General features: G+C 43.0%; 1 protein-coding gene across 7 annotated transcripts in view; it reads left to right on the forward strand.

The window, feature by feature from the left end:
* CACNA2D1 (calcium voltage-gated channel auxiliary subunit alpha2delta 1) overlaps positions 1-22,360 on the forward strand; it is a 540,926-nt gene that overhangs the window by 233,280 nt on the left and 285,286 nt on the right. For all 7 annotated transcript variants that reach the window (XM_073000730.2, XM_078394287.1, XM_073000729.2 and 4 more), the window contains one exon: positions 18,309-18,368. In XM_073000730.2, coding sequence (XP_072856831.1) covers positions 18,309-18,368 — 60 coding nt within the window. The remainder of the gene's footprint in view (positions 1-18,308; positions 18,369-22,360) is intronic.

Consider the following 22,360-nt stretch of genomic DNA (forward strand, 5'->3'; position numbering starts at 1 on the left):
AAGACTGTATTTTTCAGCAACCCTCTTTCAGTACTCTTAGCCAGTGCAGATTAGAATCTTCCCTTCAGTGCCAACATTGAAAGCCTCCATTTGCCTGCTCTGCCACTGAATGTGTTAGGCTAGCTAAAGCTTGTTTCATATTTACATTACCACTTGCCTGTAGAGGAGGGATTGGGAACCTGTGGATCCTGAGATACTAGATAGCATTCCCATCTGTGCCAGCCAGCACAGCCCATGTTCTCTGACCTTGGATTCTCTTGCAAAGAAAAAGAGAGAAGAATAAGAGTAGATTCAGTCTTCCTCAGTTTGCTTCTTTGTTTAATTTTATGGTCCACTAGTACCATGAACCATCCAGCCCAAAAAAGCTTCTGGGGTGCGGGTTGTGGCCTGGGAAGTCTACTGCACACAAGAAGATGGGCATCATGTTGTTGGCTTTATGGTGTCTTCCTCCCAGGTTGCTTTGCTTCTAGGAAGGATAGCTGCTGGAGTTCTGGATGAAGCCAGCCAATGAGGAAGAGGTTGGCTGTACTGGGAAGGATCGGGACTTCCTTGGCAGACCAGAAGATGGACGTTTCCATGCCAGTCAACCAGGGAAGTAGAGGCTCCTGGCTTGAGATCTGACAGTCTCCTCTTCATCATTGCCCATACACACTTTCTTGGAGATAGAGTTATTGTATAAATAGTTGTACAGGTTCTGCGGGGGAAGAAGGGAACTGTTTATTTGTATGGCGTCATTGGTTGTTGTGAGATGGTGGTTTTGTGCATTAGAAGCATATCCCAGGTGAGGGAGATGGGCAATCGGCCCTATCTCAGGTGAAGAGATCCTCTCTAGTGGGGATCAGGGAGTGGGGAACTGACAAGGGTGATACTGAGACTGCATTTTTGCTCAAAACACAAGAAGGGGCTTTGTGGTTCTACTTCATCTAACATCCAAATAGATCATGGAACTGAACTTTACCGCTGAATCTCAAATAGTTATCTTTAAAGGATTGCTATCACTGCACTGAAAGCAATGTAATTATTATATATGGCTTTGACCAGGGTGGAAGCCCATGAGATCTGTCCAAAGCCCTAGTGCTGTATCTCTCTTCTTCCCCACATTTCAGTTTTTTCCTCCCTTTCCTTTTGGACTTTTTTCCCCCCTCTGGCCCAGTACTTGCTCCCACTCATGTGGAACTACTGCAACTTATTTAGAAGTCTGGGAATATTGATTTTCCAATTACATTCATCCAATTACTACGGTTGAGAGAACAGTAGGCTCAGCCTCTTTTGCATCATGGCGTATCATTACCCAAGCCTATTTTTTCTTAATATTGATTACAAGACATATTGCTGTGTGATATAATGAAAGAAAAACATAAGCCTACTGGGCAACAGGTGAAGTACGTACTTCATAGCTGGAGAGGAAAGGCTCTTACAGTTGCAGTTTATATGACACAATTCATAATAAAGTCTACCAAATGCAGTGCTAAAAGTGAATTATCAGTGGCCTCAACTGTGGCTTGGAAGGAACTAATTTTGAGATGTAACCAACTCAGGTATTTAAGGCTGAAAGTCCATAGTGTTCAAAGAAACATGTCCATTTGTAGCCACTATGATTTTGGAGATTTTTTGGGGGATAGATCCATAGTTTAAAATTTTCATAGGAGGCTATTTGGCTTGTAGCCAGAGGAAGGAAATTTATAGCTCAAGTTTATCTGCCATGCTTTATGTTCAAGCTCCACTAAAAGCTACTTAGAGTGGAGTTCTGGGGGAACAAATTTCAAGAAATAACCCATTTTTTAAAGTTGTGAAATCAGTATTGCTACATTTTATGTTTCGATTTCTTACCTTTCAGAGATCTTTTTAAGATGAACCAAAAGGCTTTCTTAATTATCCATAAACGTATCCATATACATAGACTTATATTTTTGTTTTTAGGACCTACAATATGCTTTTAACAGCAGTTAAACATACCGTAGATTGATTGATCGATTAATTCAGTCAAATGGGGATTTCGCAAAATTCATTGTAAGACGGCTGACAGAGTATAAATAGCAGCCTACATCCAACCATTTCAGGAATAGCTACTATCTAAGATATCTTCTTTTGTGTATGGCTGAAAATGTAAAGGGTGTGCTAAATATTTATACCAATTATTAGAGAATTGTGATTAATACATTCAGCCTGTTGCTGTTTCAGTGTACACTTGTGGTATGATTCTTTTCAAAAAATGGTGATGGGGAAGAGGAGAGGACACATACTTGTTCTGCTGAAATTACACATTGAAGGCTTCCGAGAAAATTAATGTAAAACAAAATGAGTCCGAGGCATCCATATACCTTAGTAGAGCTTGTAACAAAGACAACATGATTATTTAAGCATTTTGGTCTTAGTGGAATGGCTTTTAGTCCTAATGTGGCTGGTTACATGCTGGGGATACTCAGAATGTTTTGTGAGTGTAACGTCATCTACCATGAAATGAGATTCTAGGAAATGTGGCGCCACTGTCACGGTTAATGTTGTATTGTGCAGTGTTTTCTTCATGTATGTAATGGGTTTCTAATGGTTCCATACTATTAGAAAAAATGTAATTTGTTTTCCCAGACAATTTAATGCTCTACTACTTAGTTCTCTATTTCACTCTAATTGTTCCTTGCACTACTGCTTGCCCATAAGATTGCTGCAAGTGCATTACCAGATATTTACTCAACCTGGGACCTACGTTGCTACATGCTGAGATAGCATAGGAAAGAACCCAGCCCTGAGCTTGTGCATACTGTAGGATCTCCACTGGATTGAACAAGGAGCATAATCAGGTGGAGAACTAATTTGCCCTCCTGCTTGTATTTCTGGCAAATGTGATGTAAACAGCTGGCTCTGTGCAGCTTGATCTAATATGCACAATAATATAGGAAGGCTTGGATGAAAGGGAAGATTGTCAGAGAATGCCATCTCTTTTTAAAAGTTAGAAGGGCAGATGTGTTCCATCTAGAATGGAGCACAGTATGTTGCACAATCTTTGATGGGTGCCCTTCATTTTTAAGCCACTGGACTTAACTTCACAAAATTTCTAGATCAGTTTTCCCTAATCTGGTCTCTCCAAAGGTTGTTTGACTCCCATTGTCTCTTGCTATTGGTCATATTTATTTATATAATTTACATATGCCCCTTGTTTGATCATGACAGACTAGGGCAACTAATCATATATATCTAAACATAAAACTTAACAGTAAAATGTGTGTGTGCATGTGTGTGTTTGTGGGTGTGAACACATTGTTACTTTACGTAGCATCAAGGGGATGTTAACTGGTGAGCCAATTATGAACAAACATTCAACCAAACAAACAAACATAAAAACTTTATAAAATAACAGTAAGCGGGGGAAAGTTCGGAGTTTTTATGTTTGTCTGTTTGCCTCAAACAAGCCATGTTTGCACACCATTGCTCACCAGTTAGCATTCCCATGTTACTATGTAAAGTAACAATATTGGGAATATTATACAGAGGAATCTCCATTGCGTTAAAATTATGTCCCTGCTTTATGGTGCATTTTTATAAACACATAATTCTGAGAAGCCCCTCCTTTTAACATTCAGCTCATTGAATAAATTTGACCCTTTCTGCTGTTAACATGTGTTTTTCTATATCATACTTAATTTTAGTTGAAACCCGGTAAAGAATGTTTGGATATCTCAGTGGTTCAGATATCTGGTTGTGAGTTCCAATTCCCCACTGTGTCTCCTTGACAGAGAATGGACTTGATGATTCATAGGGTCTCTTCCAGCTTCTGCAGTTCTAAATTATGATGATTATGATGCCATTGCCTCTCTGTGTGTGTGTGTGCGCGCACACACATTACCAATAGAGCAAATAAATTAAAATAATTAAAATAAATGAATCAGCCAGCCAGTAAATTTTTAATGTGGCATTTCTGTATTGTTTCTGCTGTGCTTTAACATTCCTCTAACTTCTTCAGGTATTACTGTACTTGTACGACAAGTTCCTTTGAATCCAGCTCTTCTCGTATGTTGGGTTTTTTCCCCTGTCTTGCAGATGGAGGTTCAATGACTCTATTTTCACACAGTATGATAACCTTCTGAAGTATTAAGAGTCTCTCAGAATATAGATGTTTCAATTGCTTGAAGAGGAAGAATGGTGCAAACCCCTAAAGCTCTGGTCTTATTGTTCTGGATACCATTGTGCTGCCTTTTTATTTTATTTTTAAATTATTTTTTTAAGGGCTATCACACAAACTCTCAGAATTGTGTGCTGGCTAAGAAGAGATAACAATATGACCCCCTCCCCACAAAAAAATAATATAATCATCATAATAATAGAAGTTTGAAGATGAATAAGCTTTCTTGGGAGCTGCTCTTTCAAGATCAGATAAAGTTTCGCCCTGCTTCTTTCCTTCTGATGGCAGTACGTCAAAAACCTTTTCACAGATTAGTAACACACACTTGGGATGCTCGAGCCAGACCTTTCAACGCATAGCCAGCTTTCAGACTGACAGATGATACGGCCTTTTGGAGTGATCTTTCATATCTCTATAAAACAAACAGAACAGTTCAGAGGGCACACAAAGTAAATATTATAAGTTACATGCTTCTCCTCTTTCTGTTCCTTGGATTTTGTGGTAGATTTTTTTTAAACACCAAATAAGGAATGGCAACTCCACCAGCAAGCTTAATAGAAGTGCGACACCAGCCAAGGTTTCTTTTTCCCTTCTCTTTTTTCGAGTGAGAATTGGAACTGGCTTAAGGGCAGAGGCAGCATTTTAAAAGGATAATTGTTTCCGCATTGGTAACTGTTGCCTCATTGAAGTGAAGGTTGCTGAAGGAACATAGATAATAGTGATTAGGTATGTCTGTGCATACAGAAATGATGGCATGGAGGTGCCCTGATATTTGCAATAATTTTAAAGCTTACTGTTGATAAATAATTTCCTGATGTGAGGTAAACATAACAGCACCAGCAGTCACCATAGTAAACAGTGCTACACAGTACAGTGGTGCCTCGCTTAACGAGCGCACCGTATAACGAAGAATCCGTACAGTGATCCCTTTTTGGGGATCGCTATACGGAGCTGCCCCAATCGCTGCACTCGCTTTGCTCCAAAATGGCCGCCGGACCAGCCAAAACATCGCTGGAGGGGTAAGTTTTGGCGCCTATTGGAACGCATTAAACTAAGTTTAATGCGTTCCAATAGGCTTTTCCTGCCCCGTACAGCAATGTTTTCGCATAGCGAAGGTTAATCCGGAACGGATTAACCTCGCTATGCGGGGCACCACTGTATTTGTGTAGTTTAGGAAGAAACCGAGCTTGGCAGCGGATGATATTGGTAATTATAGGCCCATTGCCAATGTTTCTTTTCTCAGCAAGGTAGTTGAGAGGATGGTGGCCAATCAGCTGCAGGCTCTTCTGGATGAAACCAATGCCTTGGATCCATTCCAGTCGGGCTTCAGGCCGCACCACGGTACAGAAACAGAATTGGTCACCCTGTTTGATGACCTACTGAGGGAGGCTGACAGAGGCAAAATGTCTCTGCTGGTCCTCCTCAATATCTCAGCCGCCTTTGATACCATCAACCACGGTATTCTCCTGGGGAGGCTCTTCGAGTTGGAATCAGTGGCCTGGCTCTTGCTCCGTTCCTTCTTGGAGGACTGTCCCCAGAGAGTGCAGATTGGAGAGAGTTTCTCGGCCCCAGGGAGCCTCAATTGTGGGCTTCCGCAGGGTGCGGTTATCTCTCCAATGCTGTTTTATATATGAGGCCGCTGGGAGGGGTCATCAGGGGTTGTGGAGCTTCATGTCATAACTGTTATAATCAGTTAGAGTTTCAGTTAGCCAGGAGTTAGGGGTTTCAGTTAGTGGTGATATAGGATGGTTAGTCAGGAGTTAGGGAAAGAGTTAGGTAGTTGGAAGAATTGTTTTGGAAAGAAACCCTTGGAAAGAAACGTAGAAGAGAACTGAATGGAGTGAAAACTATAAGAAATAATTTGTTTTAAAGTGCTTGAAACTAAATACAAAGTAAACAGCGTATTTCCAAGTTAAATGAAGTTTAATGAATATCAAATGTCACCTAGAGTAGTCAAAATGACCAGATAGGCGGGGTATAAATGGAATGAATGAATGAATGAATGAATGAATGAATGAATGAATGAATGAATGAATGAATAAATAAATACATAAATAAATACATAAATAAATAAATAAATGCAATACCATCTATGATTTCCTTGAGTCTTAAATATGTTAATCTGTTAATAAACAACGTTATATTTGGCACAACTGAATCTGTGGTCCTAATTGGTAATTGAGGAAGGATTTCCTCTGGTGACAGCGGAAGTGGAGACAAGAGAAATTGTCATGGCCGAAGGCAAATCTGTTTGTTAGGGAGAACATACAGAGGAGCTGCGTGTGTGTGTGTGTGAGAGAGAGACATAATGTTGATATTTGATATTCATTAAACTTCATTTAACTTGGAAATATGCTGGTGTGAAGGAGAAAAGAGGAGTGCGCCGTCCTCCATGGGCACCCATACAGTAGAAGAGGCTGAATGCGCGGTGGGAGTGCTGATTGATATTGAACAAACGGAAGTAGTGCCAGAAAGGGCCACGGAGGTGTGTTTGGTAGAGGAAGGAGGGGAGGAGCTAGACTTGATAGTGTGGGAAGAGATAAAAGGGGAGGAAAACGCGCGGGCTTTTAGAATTTGTACTGACGCGAATATAGAACGGAGCAAGAGCCGAGGGGTTCAGACGGAGCCCATGCTTGGATTCGAGACTCCCGTGGGAGTAGCGGCCGGCTTCCCTAATCTGGCAACCGGAGGAGGTCTGTTGCCGGACCCGAACTTTCCTAGAGGGCCTGAGAAGCTGTATGAGCCCCTAGAATGGCTGGTAACGGTCCATCATCGCAATTATCCTGGTGGGAGGAGGGTAATACGCCCTGGACCAGAGTATCAGAAGAAGCCCCTGGAAGGGGACTGGGCGAGGCACCCTTGTTGCGGAACGGTTTGTGCCGTTCGGAGTGCCCCCCTCCGCCAGATGACCGATCGAGAGAAGTTCGGGCCGGCCCCCTATTAGGTGTTCCGGGCAAACCCTCTGATGTGCGCGCGAAGAGGTATCATTTGTTAGACGACTGTTTATTACTGGATCCGTTTGATCCCAAGGAATTGAGTTTTGTGAACAATAAACTTTCCAATGTTGGATTGTATGATGAGCCTCCGACTCTTTTTCCCGCCTACAACACCAGTGCCCCCCCGGCCAGAGAAGAACTTCCTTACACTGGCGCCCAACGTGGGGCCGGGGCGGCGGAAAAGGCGGGAAATGAAGAGTGGCGTAGATTGCAAGAAACCATGGACAGACAGGCGAAGCTTATAGAGAACCTAACAGAACAACAAACCCTGATGGCCAGACAATTAAGGACGCACGGACGAGAGGAAGACAGCAACCCCAGGGTGGCTGCGAGTGTCAGGGGAAGCTTGGTGGCTGGGCCAGCACCTATCCGGATGCAAAAGATGTCCAATACTGATGATCCGGAGGCATATCTGCATACTTTCGAGAGAGTGGCACTGGCGGCAGGGTGGCCGAGGGATCAGTGGACTCTAATTTTGATACCTTGTCTTACGGGACTATTGCAGGAGGTAGTGGATACCCTCAGCACACAGGAGGCCGCCCAGTACGAAACAGTGAAGAACGCGATTCTGCGCACGCTAAACCTGACCGAAGAAACGTATAGGAAGAGGTTAAGGGACCTAAAATGGAGACCAGGCTCCCATCCTCGCACAGTGGCCCAGCGGATGCGAGCCAACGCTCTTAGATGGTTGAAGCCTGGAGAACGAAGCGGTGAGCAGGTCGTGGACATGATTGTGTTGGAACAACTGGTGCAATCCCTGGGAGCAGGCGCGAAGACGTGGATCCAACGTAATAACCCAAAAACGCTGGAGAAAGCCATCTCCCTATTGGAAGATTACAGCCTCACTGAGGAAGCAACGAAAGAGGGTCACGCCTCCTGGGCGGAGAAGACCAAACCGCGTGGCGGAGATGCTCCGCTTTCGGTTTCCAATTCGGCTGCGCGATCAGGTGCGGAGATGAGCGGACCTTCCAAGCCAAAGGGGAAACCTTTTGAACCGTTTGGCCCCAAACCGGTGAGGCCCATCACAGTTGACCAGCGCATCTACGCACCCGGGACTGGTTGGCGTGAGGGCAAAGACGGACGGCCCATCTACAACCCGGGAACAGGGGTACGCGAAGGTAGAGAGGGGCGCCCCATTTGCTTCGGATGTGGGGTCCCCGGCCACGTGAAAAGGAATTGCCCAGGGGCTGATTGCTCCTGGGTGGGACAGGGAGAGAAGTCTGTACCCACGACCACAGTATCATCCGAACGGTGGGAGGTGGATGCGTGGGTTAATGGAGACAAAAAGAGAGCGTTAATCGATACCGGTTGTGCTAAGACTCTTGTGAGAGACTTGCAGGGCGAAAAGAAGGATGAGGGACTAACTGTGCGTTGCATTCACGGAGATTTGAAGAACTACCAAACGATCTGGGCAGATGTTAGAGTGGGAAAGGAAGAAAGAAGGATGAATGTGGGTGTGGTTCCGGGACTTTCGCGAGAAATGTTGTTGGGGAGGGATTGGGTTGGCACGCGAGACGTTAGTAAGATTAAAGAAGGGTTGCAAGGGGAAAACGCCCAGGCTGAAGATCAGTCCGATTTCTTTCAGCGAACCACGCGCGAGCAAGTAAGGACAATGCAGCAGGACGACGCGTCTCTGAGGGAACCGCTACTGGCAGCTCAACCGGTGGGCCATGTTGTAAAGGGACAAAAGGGATGGGAGCTGGATCGGGGGCTACTGTATTGGGTAGATAAAGGGGGAGATCGGAAGCTTGTGGTACCCCAGAAGTGGAGAAATAAGGTGATGGAGCTGGCGCATGATATTCCTTTGGCAGGTCATTTGGCTGAAGAAAAAATGAGGGCCCGCGTCCAGCAAAGATTTTGGTGGCCAGAGATAGACAAAGAAATCAAGGAGTACTGTGCTTCTTGCCCACAATGTCAAAAAACACAAAGGAAGCCACCCAAAGGGGCTGAGATGATACCTATGCCGTTGATGGACCATCCCTTCCAGAGGATTGGTCTAGATATTGTGGGACCATTGATTAAGTCTGCAGGTGGCCACACACATATACTAGTCCTGATAGATTATGCCACCAGGTACCCCGAGGCCATACCCTTAAGGTCCACCACAGCTAAGGTGATTGCTAGGGAGCTGATGCAAGTGTTTGCTCGGCTGGGATTCCCAAAGGAGATTCTCACTGATCAGGGATCTAATTTTATGAGTCTCACCCTCAAGGAAATGTGGCGTCTGCTAGAAATTCAACCAATCCACACCGCGGTCTATCATCCACAAACCAATGGATTGGTGGAGCGTTTTAATAAAACACTGAAGGGGATGTTGAGGAAGCTGGTAATGGAAAAACCAAAGAGATGGCATTTATTAGTGGCCCCTCTAATGTTCGCCATTCGGGAAGTACCACAGGCTTCTACGGGTTTCTCACCATTTGAGCTAATGTATGGTTGGAACCCTAGGGGCATCCTGGATTTGGTAAAAGATAAGTGGGAGGAGGGACCAGATGAAGCTCAACTTACGGTGCAACACGTAATTGAAATGCGGGAACACTTACGAACAGTGTTGGGTATTGCTAAAGACAACCTAGGGGGTGTTCAGGCCGGGCAAAAGAGAAGATATGATCAACAGGTTAGGGCCAGGGAGTTTCTGCCGGGACAAAAGGTGTTACTGTTGTTGCACTCAGAGCATGCCAAGCTCTTCGCTACTTGGCAAGGACCCTATGAAGTGGTGAGGAAGGTAGGCCCAGTAGACTATGAAATATACATGCATGACAAGTCAAAGAAAAAGGGCATTTTCCACGTAAACTTACTCAAAGAATGGAAAGAACGAGAGGCACTGTGGGGGGAAGTGGAAGACGAATTCGGCCCAGATGTCCGCGTATGCTTAAGAGATGACCTGAGATTAGATATTGATGAGTCCCTCGACTGCCAACAACAACGTGACCTCAGGGCCTTAGAACACGAGTTCGCTCATGTATTCTCGGGGAAGCCAGGAGAGACTAGATTGGTGCAGCATGAAATACACACCACCCCAGGCGCCGTGGCCCGGATGGGAGATAGAACTTGGCCATACCACCTGAAGGAGTCGATTAATAAGGAGGTAGAGGAAATGTTAAAGTTGGGGGTGATTGAGCCCTCGCGTAGCCCGTGGAGGAGCTACCCAGTTTTAGTGCCCAAACCAGACGGTCAGGTGAGGGTGTGCATTGACTTTAGGAAATTAAATGATATTTCGAAGTTCGATGCCTATCCCATGCCTAGGGTTGATGATTTGTTGGAAAAGCTGGGCGGGTCAGTCTATCTGACCTCACTAGACCTCACTAAAGGTTACTGGCAGATTCCCTTAAGGGCAGAAGACAAAGAAAAAACTGCATTCGTCACACCCAAGGGGCTGTTCCAGTTTAAAAAAATGCCATTCGGGCTGCACGGGGCAGCTGCCACTTTCCAGAGGTTAATGGACCAAGTATTGGAACCATTAAAAGACTTCGCGGGGGCTTACATAGATGACATCTTGATTTATAGCAAGACCTGGGAAGAGCATGTCTACCACTTGCGAAGAGTCTTAACAGCAATAGGAAAAGCAGGGTTGAAGATTAACCCCTCTAAGTGCAAAGTAGCGCGAAAGGGAGTGAAATTCTTGGGTTTTCGGGTAGAAGAAGGAAAAATCCAACCAGTGACGGATAAGGTAGACAAAGTGGTTTCTTGGACCATTCCTAGGAGTAAAAAGGAGATACAGCAGTTTTTGGGCCTGGCAGGTTACTACCGACAGTTCGTGCCGCATTTTTCAGAAGTAGCAGCCCCTCTCACTGATTTGACCAGGAAGAGGAGAACCAATCGCCTGAGTTGGGGTCCCGAAGAACAAAAATCTTTTGATACCTTGAAGGAAATATTGTCAGCCTTACCCAGTAGATATGTCCCTGACTTCAGTGTCCCATTCATCCTCCAGACGGATGTGTCAGACCGAGGGATAGGCGCGGTTTTGTCCCAAAAGAAAGGAGAGCTAGAATACCCGATAATGTATCTTAGCAAAAAGTTAAGTGAGAGGGAGAGAAAATACGCTACAATAGAAAAAGAAGCCTTAGCAGTTAAGTGGGCCATGCAGACGCTGAGGTACTATTTGCTAGGGGCTCCTTTTACTCTCGTTACTGACCATGCCCCACTGCAATGGCTGAACCAAATGAAAGATACCAATCCGCGGTTGACTCGATGGTATCTTAGTCTACAACCCTATTCTTTTCAGGTACAATACAAGAAGGGCATAGCCCATTCTAACGCAGACTATTTCTCTCGGCAGGAAAGAGAGGAGACTGAGATGGAAGAGAGGACGGCCCACTTGGAAAGGGGGGCGTGTGAAGGAGAAAAGAGGAGTGCGCCGTCCTCCATGGGCACCCATACAGTAGAAGAGGCTGAATGCGCGGTGGGAGTGCTGATTGATATTGAACAAACGGAAGTAGTGCCAGAAAGGGCCACGGAGGTGTGTTTGGTAGAGGAAGGAGGGGAGGAGCTAGACTTGATAGTGTGGGAAGAGATAAAAGGGGAGGAAAACGCGCGGGCTTTTAGAATTTGTACTGACGCGAATATAGAACGGAGCAAGAGCCGAGGGGTTCAGACGGAGCCCATGCTTGGATTCGAGACTCCCGTGGGAGTAGCGGCCGGCTTCCCTAATCTGGCAACCGGAGGAGGTCTGTTGCCGGACCCGAACTTTCCTAGAGGGCCTGAGAAGCTGTATGAGCCCCTAGAATGGCTGGTAACGGTCCATCATCGCAATTATCCTGGTGGGAGGAGGGTAATACGCCCTGGACCAGAGTATCAGAAGAAGCCCCTGGAAGGGGACTGGGCGAGGCACCCTTGTTGCGGAACGGTTTGTGCCGTTCGGAGTGCCCCCCTCCGCCAGATGACCGATCGAGAGAAGTTCGGGCCGGCCCCCTATTAGGTGTTCCGGGCAAACCCTCTGATGTGCGCGCGAAGAGGTATCATTTGTTAGACGACTGTTTATTACTGGATCCGTTTGATCCCAAGGAATTGAGTTTTGTGAACAATAAACTTTCCAATGTTGGATTGTATGATGAGCCTCCGACTCTTTTTCCCGCCTACAACACCAGTGCCCCCCCGGCCAGAGAAGAACTTCCTTACAGCTGGTTACTTTGTATTTAGTTTCAATCACTTTAAAATTATTTATTTCTTATAGTTTTCGTTGCATTCAGTTCTCTTCTTTCCAAAACAATTCTTTCAATGACCTACATAACTCTTTCCATAACTCCTAACTGACTGTCCTATATCATCACTAAATGAAACCCCTAACTCCTGTCTAACCGAAACTCTGATGATACTCAGCTCTACATCTCCTTTTTTCCAACAACAGTGGATGCTGTTTCATCCCTTGAGCATTGCCTGGGGGCTGTTCAGCAATGGATGCAGGTGAATGGACTGAAGCTGAATATGGGCAAGACGGAGCTCCTTTGGGTGGGTGTCCCAGACATCAGTGGTCTGGAAATCTCCCTCTCCTTTTTTTGGGGGGGGGGCGGGTGACTCTTGCCACCAAGAGTGAGGTTCGTAGTTTGGGTGTACATCTGTACCTGGCACTCACCATGGAGACCCAGGTGTTGCCAGTGGTCCGTTCCGCACATTTCCACCTTTGGTGGGTTGCCCAGCTGCATCTCTATCTTGATGTGGGGGCGCTCACCACTTTGGTCCATGCGCTCATAGTCTCAAGATTAGACTACTGTAATGCATTCTATGTGGGGCTGCCTTTGAGACTGATGTGGAAACTTCAGATGGTACAAAATGCGGCAGCCAGACTTCTTACAGGGGTGAAAAGGTACCAACATATTTCCCCGCTACTGGCCACCTTGTATTGGCTGCCCATTCATTTCCGCATTGATTTTAAAATTCTTACGATTGCATATAAAGTCCTAAACAGTTTAGGACCTTGATATCTGGCAAAGCGCCTTCTCCCACCCAGTTCTGCCACTCATTCCAGCCAGGCCAGGTGGCTGAGGGGCCCAATGCCGAGGGAGGTCCGGAAGGAAAGAACGAGGAACCGGGCCTTCTCGGCAGTGGCCCCTCGCCTCTGGAACAACTTGCCAGTGGAGAGCCACTTGGCTCCCTGTCTGGTGTTTTCAGGAATAAACTTAAAACCTGGCTATTTGCGCAGGTTTTCCCTTCTGCCGTATCTTAATTTCTTATACTTTCATCACCTTGGATCTATAATATATGTTTTTAGTTTTATTGTTTTTGAATTTGTAAACCACTCAGAGTAGACCTTTGGTCTAAAAGGGTGGGATAGAAATCCGATTGATTGATTGATTGATTGATTGATCGATGGATAGCACTATCCAGGATTGTATTTGAGATACCGTTTCACTATCTTTTCAGTCCTCTTATTAGTGGACCATCAACTGTTTGACTGAGACCCTCTTTAGATGATTATAGGAAACAAGGAGGGGAAACGTATGCCTGCAATCTGTCATGATTCCTGATCCCCATTTAGGCATTTGTGGGCACCCTCATGACCTCCATAGTCAAGGGGTTGGTCAAAGGGTCCCTTTATGGTTGTCATGATTGCACAGGAAAGCAACTTATGCTGCAACTATGTAACTTCAATTGTACAACTAATTAAAACTAAGCTCCTTTGCCTTGAGCTTCAGCTTCAATAAGGGTACCCTCTAATCCTTATAGTCCAGGCACTTGCCTACTGGACTCATCCCCATGTATGTCCCCTTCACTCACAGTCACTCCCTTGCGTCTCTGCCCACTAGGGTAAAGCCCCAACACCATACTCCACTGATGGGAAACGTGGGTTGGCATCAGTAACTTTTCACATCTAATGTCTCTGAAACTGGACTGGAATCTGAACTGATGTCTCTAGAAAGCCAACATGAATCTAGTTGCACATTCAACTCTTACCTTTGTTCAGTATGGAAGGAGGAGGAGGAAAGAAGACATTTATATCTGGGCATCTCTTTCATTAACCTGTCCAAGGTTCCTTTTATCAACTTTGCTGTTGCGTGCTTTAACAGATGATATCAGCAAAGCAGAGAAGAACTGGTAAGGGAGTATAACCTAGGTGAGTTGATCAGTGGTGTAGTGGAGTTAGGGGTTGCAGGGTGAAAACCATGGGACTCTCTGAGCAGCAGAGCAGCAGAGATTATGACGCCATATGCAACTCCCTTAGGCTTCTCTGTTTCCTCTGCGTTTAGCTGCAGTCCTTGTGGTAGCTGGGAGAGAAATCGATCAGCAAAGCAACAGTATATTTTTGTAAGCCTTCTCTGCTGTAATTGGAAGTATTTGAGGTTGATTGTTCTTGAATGGGTGATTAAGAGCCATTTGCTGGAATCTATTGGTGGTTATATAAGGTCTGTATCAGTTGTCATGGCTAATTGGGGCTAATTGAGGAGGTGCTGGCATGTCTCACAATTGCACATTCAGGCCCATGACCCGACATGCAAGAAAGTTGTATCCCAGCAATTAGCTGCTACAGATTTTGGAAAACTTATGTGAATGCCAATAGTGTTGCGGTTATTAACTTTATGAAAGAAAAAGCTCCTAATTTATTTGTAGGGTATGATCCCACTGCCTGTGTTTTTGGATTCTCCTTTTGGTGGAGTGGCTATGGAGATTTGCATGATAAGCGGACACACTTCCAAATTTGCCACTATGCTGTTGGAGTTCAGTAGTGTTCAAGATTGGCAATCCTGAAAGTCTACATGTACTGCATGGGCCAGATTGTTCTGTGCTATCTGAAGACCCAAATGGATGCCGGTTTATTTATTTATTTACATTATTTATACACTACTTTTCTCCTCATAGGGGACCTAAGGCGGCTCACAACAAATAAACAATAGATTTTAAAACACTATATAAATATATTTAAAAAACAATTAAACATGTATTAAGATTTAAAGATGAAGTTTAAAATAAATTCAAAAACACATCAAAATCTGTACGTTAAAGGCCAGCATTCCTGAGATAACTGACTGCTTAAAAGCCTGAAGAGGAAGGTCTTTGCTTGATGATGGAAGGACAAGAGGGAGGGATGCAATCTCGCTTCTTAGGGCAAAGCATTGCAAAGCCTGGGAGCAGTGACTGAGGAGGCCCTCTCCCAGGTCCTCACCAGATGAGCTTGGGGAAAGTGGTGGAACAGAGAGAAAGGCCTCCCCAGAAGATCATAAAAGCCAAGAAGGGGTGACACAGCCCTACAAATAATCTGGACCCAATGTGTACAGGGCTTTATAGGTGATAACCAGCACTTTGAATTGGGCCTGGAAACAGACTGGTAGCCAAGAAGCTGGTGGAATAAGAGAGTTGCATGCTCCCTATATCCGGTGCCAGTCATCAATAGGGTTAAATTCAGTAGCTTAACAAATGGAGTGGCTTTGCTGTCAATTTGGAACTTGTCTTGTGAGCAAGCAGCAGGTCTTAGAGCAAGGCCAAAAATGAAGCATTGTGAAGATTTTCTGTATTCTTGGGGAACGGGATGCTATAACAGAGAAAAGCAAATGATCGATCAGCCGAGGTCCTGGTTTCTCTTACTTCATGTCTAGACAGTGTTTCTTAATGTATTGTACTTGTGGAAATATCTTTAAAGGGTATAAACTTGGGTAAATCATAACTGTAGGTTACAGAATCCTCCAGCAGGTTGTAAGGGCATTCCATACGGATCAAGAAAACCACAGTCTTGTGCATTTCTGTTAGCCTCAGACTACACATTTCAGCAGTCTTATCTTACAATTGATGGAAAAGCAGGATCATTGGCAGATACAGGAATAAGTAGTTTTTAAAAGATACTTTTTTGGATTATTACTTCTGGAATCCACAGGCAGCACAACTAGAAATTCCAAGGATTTAAAACTAAAATTAAAAGTAATTTTTCCTAGCTGTGCAGGGGGAAAAAGATATTGCCTTTGCTTTTCTTTGCTTCTTTTTAATGGCAGTTGAGAATGTTGTATTGATGGGTTGTATGGAGATAAAAATGTCTAGTGGATAAAAGAAAGAGCAGATTTAAAAAGACAACACTGTGATTCTCAGAGGCAGAATATTTCACTCCATGTCATTAAGACTGCAGTAGCATGAACAACACAATTGAATTTTACTTCCATAGTAAGAGACATCATCTCCTGGAAGTTTTAGCGCTTGTGAACTCCAGCCTGTAGCTTATCTGTCAATCAAAGATATGTGGAAAATTGTGGGAGAACACACAGTAGTTAGGCAATACAACAGAGCAGAATTATGTTTAAGTGAAACATTTGCATTGCCATTCTAGTCTCGTACCCTCAGCAGCAGAGTGTGGTTGCTGCAGTGGTGTGTTTGTGAGTTGTCATGCTTTCATACAGATGAATTATATTTGTCTGAGTGTATTGAAAAGGTGTCTGCACAGTTGGGAAGTTGCTGGCATAGTGTACGTGATATATTAAGTCCTTGTGGAATTAATATTTCTATCTGATTCTTACAGACTTGTAAAAGATATTCTTCCAGCCTGAGGTTTGCACAAAGCATCCTAAAAACCACTTAATGGTTATTGCATTCCAGCCACAAAATGATTACAGCATAAAGTGATGACTTACACATCAAAAAGCTAACACAACAGACAGAACATTCATACTGGCTCAGAAAGTCTCAGACAGAGTACTTTTCTGTAATGTCTGTTCCCTTCTCACATTTGGCTGCTAGTCATCAAATGATGCACACAAACGTGTCAAACAGCCCAAAGATATTCTGCTTCTCCCTGTCTTCCCTTCTCCCCTTTTCTCAAAATGCGTTACTTACTGCATATTTTCCTTGATTTTTTCAGTACTTTTTACTAGCTGTCATTGATGCATTGTCCAGAATCCTGCCGCTTTTTAGTGTGTGCAGAAATTGCGGAAGTGGCAGCAGCTAAGTGACAAGCTGCTGTTTGCACATTGGTCATGTGCTTCATCCCTCATTTGCTTGTGCACAAAATATTTTCTCCATTAGCTGCTGTGGCTTCCACATTTTTTTTCTTTTGCCCATGGTAGAAAGCAGGATGCTGGCTATTTACTATGAGTGATGTAGGCATAGTGTGCTAATACCATTTGGAAAGGATTCCACCACTGACTGTGCCTGATGTATACCACTTTATGCAGTAGAACTGATCTCACCAACTTTAGTAATGTGAACAGCCCAGAAAAACTAAAAATTGAAGATCTTCTGTGTTCCAAGCAAAGTTGTTATATATTAACAATTTTTACCTTGTGGCACAAAACCCCACCAACCAATTTTGAAACATGATAACAATAGAAAAATAAGGCACAACCATAATACTATAGTTCCTTTACTATAATAGAGATTCGTCTGGCCCCCTCGTTGGGTATTTTCAAAAACCAACTCAAGACCTGGTTAGATAGACAAGCCTTCCCTCTGGGCACTATGTAACTTCCGCTTTGTTATGTGTAATTGCTGTAAGTTGTTATTTGATATTAATAGTTTTTATTCTGCGTTTTGTGAGCCGCCCAGACTAGACTATGTCTAAATGGGGGACATATAAGCTCAATAAATAAATAAATAGTAGAGTTGAGTAATTTCCACTAGAACTGCCCAAAGAAAGGGAGAACACATGCAGAAAAGAGCAAACTTGTGCTGAAATCTTATTATTAGGGTGGTGAATCTATCTCACTTTCTGTCCACATTTTTTCAAGTACAGTTTTTTTTTCCTGGCCTACTTCTCTGACAATTAGGATTTTTCAAAGTCCCCATAAAAATTCAGAAACATGTTTGCATGTGCATCTCCCCCATATATTCACAAGCAGTTTTGCCTACTATATGCCTTTTTATATCTTATTGTTATCTTATTACATTTTTTGTCCCAGGTTCCCCAGCAAGTATTCCAATGCACAGCTTTGATTGAGGGAATTCTATTGCAAAATTCAGAGAAGTGTGGAATCTGAATTGATCCTTGCATTTCAGTTTGTGTATTAAAATGTGTTCTTGTCCCTGCACTTGATTTGATGCTTAATTTGATTCTTAGGTGAACTGATGTTGCCATAGTACTTTTTAAAAGATACAGATCTAAGTAGTTTTGTTCATGTCTGGTAGAGTAATGTTGGTTTCCTTGAAGCTTCCTTCCTCCCCTGATACTTCAGATAGATATGGTGGCATCAGTCATTAAAATCCTGACTCTTCTTGATTCATTAATACTGTAACTGCACCAGAGGTCTAAAGTCTTTTCTCTCTCTCTGTTCTGTTTTCTCTAGCGCCTTGCAGAAGCAGCAGAGAAATTTCAGCAAGAACATCAGTGGCAGGATGAGTTTGCGGTAAGCATGGCTTTTTAAATTTTTGCCCTCTTCCTCTTGTTGGTTCTTATTTTCTGGTTTCTCAATTTGCCATTTTTTAATACTAATACAGTCTTCATCTTTCTTTCAAACTGGCTTCCTCAAAGATACATAGGAATAGAACAATGCTGAAAAAAAATGCAGAATAGTTTTGTTTTCTAACAGACATGAGGATTGGCTGCAGAAGCCATGCTGCATGAAGGTGATGAAATAAAATTTATATGGAATCCATTTGTGACTTGGAAGGGAGCTCAGTTTTATTCAGGCATCAATCCAAGTAAAGAATCATTGTAAATTTATTATTAATTGTTTATTGTCCCCAATTTTCTCTAATTCAACACCAGATGCTTGAGATATTATGTTTACATCATGGTTGTTCAAATGCTGTTTTCTTTTGCTGCAAAGTAAATATCTTGAGTAGTCAACACACACCAGGAATACAGTACAAGCAGCAGCAGAAGACAATGCTAGTCAAGACATGCTTTCTGTGAACCTCTAAGAACGTAAGGGACTTCTGCCATTCAGTTAAGAGGGGGTCCAAAATATTGCTGTAACCATTTGCTCAGAACTTCTGCTCTAAACTGTTTTATGATTGGGATGAATTTCTTCCATGACTTCATTTATGAGTAATATAATAGTATGGGACTCCTCTATCTTTTCTGCTAAGAGGAAGGATTCATAAACTATAATGGAAGAGAAGAAAAATACTGGAAGGTAGGAAGTATCACTGAAAGTGTACTGATAGGGATACATATCTTGTCACTAACATTTCCAGAAATGCAGAAATGGTACTGTCAGATGGAAAGATATTAATACATCACCTCATCCTCCGCTGATATGTAGACTCTGAGGGGTCAGAGAAGCCCATAGATCCTTTCCACAGTAGACTTTTCAGTTCCTAGAGAGTAGCTTTATTTGTATGTAATTCAGATATTTCATAGCTCTCGTACATCCACTTTAAAGTATTCTTCCTTCTATGCTATTTGAAGGAACTAATTTGTACATCATTTGCTCTCAGAGGTTGCTTATTCAGTTCTCCACTGTGCCTCCTTGACTGGAACTGGGCTCGATAATCCACAAGTTCCGTTTCAGCTCTGTAGTTCTAAGAGTATTATGATTTAGTCTTTCTGCCAGTAAACATTTAAAGAAATACTTGTGAGGAATAATACTAAAATATATATTTAACATTATCCCATTACAGTGCTTATAGCTAATAAATGAAACCCTTATCTGTTTTTTCTATTACTGCTCTTAAGGTCTGTATTTACGTTTTCCCCATGTCCAAATGAACAGTTGCAAGATGGGGGATACATGGCTCAGCAATATTCTGTGCAAGAAGTATCTTGCACAGGATATTGTTAGCACAGACAAGTTCATAAAGAAGTATATCTGTGTCTACAAATTCTGATGGCTGCATATTACTTCGGATAGTAAAGGAGGTATTCTCCTCAGTACCACTTGTGATGGAACATAAGTAGGAGAGTGCTAATGTTTTTGTGCCCTACTGTGGGCTTCCCATAGGCATCTGTTTGGCCACTGGTAGAACAGAATGCTGGACAAAGTCAATCTCTTTTTGGATCCACCGTGTTTCCCCGTAATGCCACCTCAGGATAAACCTACTTTTGCTTTGAAATTAGCTTGAAGCAAAAATTCATTGGTCATTTTACTTCTGTTGGAATACTCTGTGCAGGTATAGGGGTGGAGTTGTCCCATATACTTGATACTTTTATGTGGTTTCACTTACTTTTGACCTTTATATTATATAAGAATAAGAAAGAATGGTTGGCTGGTACATTCTGTATGGGCAATTTGAAATTCATCCAGTTTCATTGCCATATTTTCCAAAACTGTCTTTTATTAATACCTTCAGAAAAAGAAACTCTAGAGTGAGAATACTGTATCAACATGTGCATCTTTCTTTTTTTCTGGCAGGAGAAACTGATTTGTCATAAAAGCAGCTTGAAATGAAATCGGTGCCTTTCTCTTTTGAATTGGGATGAGGGACCAGTGTAGAATGTAATAACCTTGACATCAGGTTATGCAATTAAATTTTGAATAAATGTATTAAGCTTCTCATAATTTAATTTGTTCAATTTTAGCCAGAAATAATCTTTCATTTTTTCTGGCCTGCTTCTGTTTTAGAAAATGCCTGTTCAAATTAGTTTGCACATGGATCCATCTGCTAAACTTACTTTCCAGTGTAATTCTTCTTGCTCTTAATGGCTGTTTTTAGAAATGGAAACAACACTGTAGAATGTCTTTCTTGCCATTGGTGTATTTGTCCTCTAGATGAAATTGAAGGTTCTGTGAAGGTTCTTGCTATTGTGATGGAGAAATTTCTCTCTCCCTTACTTTGAAAGTCCTTCCAGTACAATATGAGTCACAGACAAAACCAATCCCTTTTGGGATGTACAGTTTCATTGCTCTGTGTGTGTGTGTTTGTGTGTGAGAGAAGTAGCATTATTTGGGAGGTCCCCATAACTCAAGGGGGAACCATATAAGCCTATCTCATGGAGGTTTCAACTCTTTATTCCGGGAACCTTTTCCTACTTAACGGTATACACACAATCCTCTGTCCGAAGGGATGTCAGACAGCAATCATTGTTTGATGTCCTCTGTTTCAAAAACCGTCTAGTTGAATTAGGACAATAAGGAATGCAAGCCTTGAAGTTGCCCATTTTCAGTTAGCACCTGGACAGCAGAATGAACAGACTGCTACGTCACCTACAAGTACACTTGTCCCTCCTATGATGAAAGATAACATTAAATTATCTCTAAATTTGGACTTATATGTTAAAATTAGTATATGCAGGATGTTAATCAAATTATTATTTATCTTTTCCCTTCCCAGTTGCAATCAAACCCCTAAATCTGCCCCATGAGCAGTATATAACAAACAAACTAACAAACAAAATCTGGTAGTGGCAATAGGATTTTTTCCCCTCTACAGTTTGTAGACAACAGAAGGTAGGTCACAGTATGAGATATGCTGCACTTCCCATAAAATATGTCCCCCTACTCCTTTGCATAAATGAAAGACAGAAGGCAAGACTGCGTGTTAAGAAATAAGCAAAAGTGCTGCCTGACCCTTAGAGCTGCATGACAGAGTCCCAAAATACAGCCATACACTTATGAACATCATAAGCATAAAAATGTTTCTTCACACAGAAGAGGGTGGGCAATTTCCAGGGGTCTAGGAGCTGGGAACACACCCCTGCAGACCTCAGAGGGCTGTTGTGACCTGTGTGCCCTCAAAAACCATCTAGTTGTTGTTCCTTACAAAGGCTCCTTGGGCCCTCAGTGGTGCAAATGTACAGTTTTGTCATGCCACCCTTTAGGCCCAGGAAGGACATTTTTTTTAAAAAAATGGAAGTCATTTAAGTCATTTCCCATTTTTGGGGTGGGGGAAGAGCTCTTGTTGGGCCCTAAGACACTGAAGAGATGTGATGCAATTACCCATTGTGTCCCTTGGAAGTCATATGGTGTGTTTTATGTGGAGAAAAAAAAACATTAGGGATATTAGGAGTTCTGGAAGCTCACACTAGGACCCTCAGAGGCTTCCTGCAACCTCTCTGGGCCATCCTCTGTGCACCCATGATACTGAGTTTACAAAGTGTTATGCCTCTGACTGCCACTTCCAGCATTCCTCTCGGGATACTGTCCATACCGTTAAAGTACTCTTTCGGGGAAGTGGCCGTCATCTGTTTTACAAAATGCATCTTGAAAATTCAGTTTTACATTCATTTTTAATGGCACCTACTGTGATGAAGTATTAATAGCTTTTTAATGCTTGCATCTTTAATTCAAGGCTGAAGTGAATGGGATAATTACTCAAAAAGGGTTGGCAAAATGGCAAAGAAATGGTAGAGACCTTGTTGACGATATAGACATATTAAAAGGTGGTGCCTATTATTAAGTACTGGGTCATGATAGAGTCCCCATCCTATTTTAATACAATACCAATGAAAATGGAG

The sequence above is a fragment of the Pogona vitticeps genome, chromosome 5 (genome assembly GCF_051106095.1).
Source record: "Pogona vitticeps strain Pit_001003342236 chromosome 5, PviZW2.1, whole genome shotgun sequence".
Taxonomy (NCBI): Eukaryota; Metazoa; Chordata; class Lepidosauria; order Squamata; family Agamidae; genus Pogona; species Pogona vitticeps.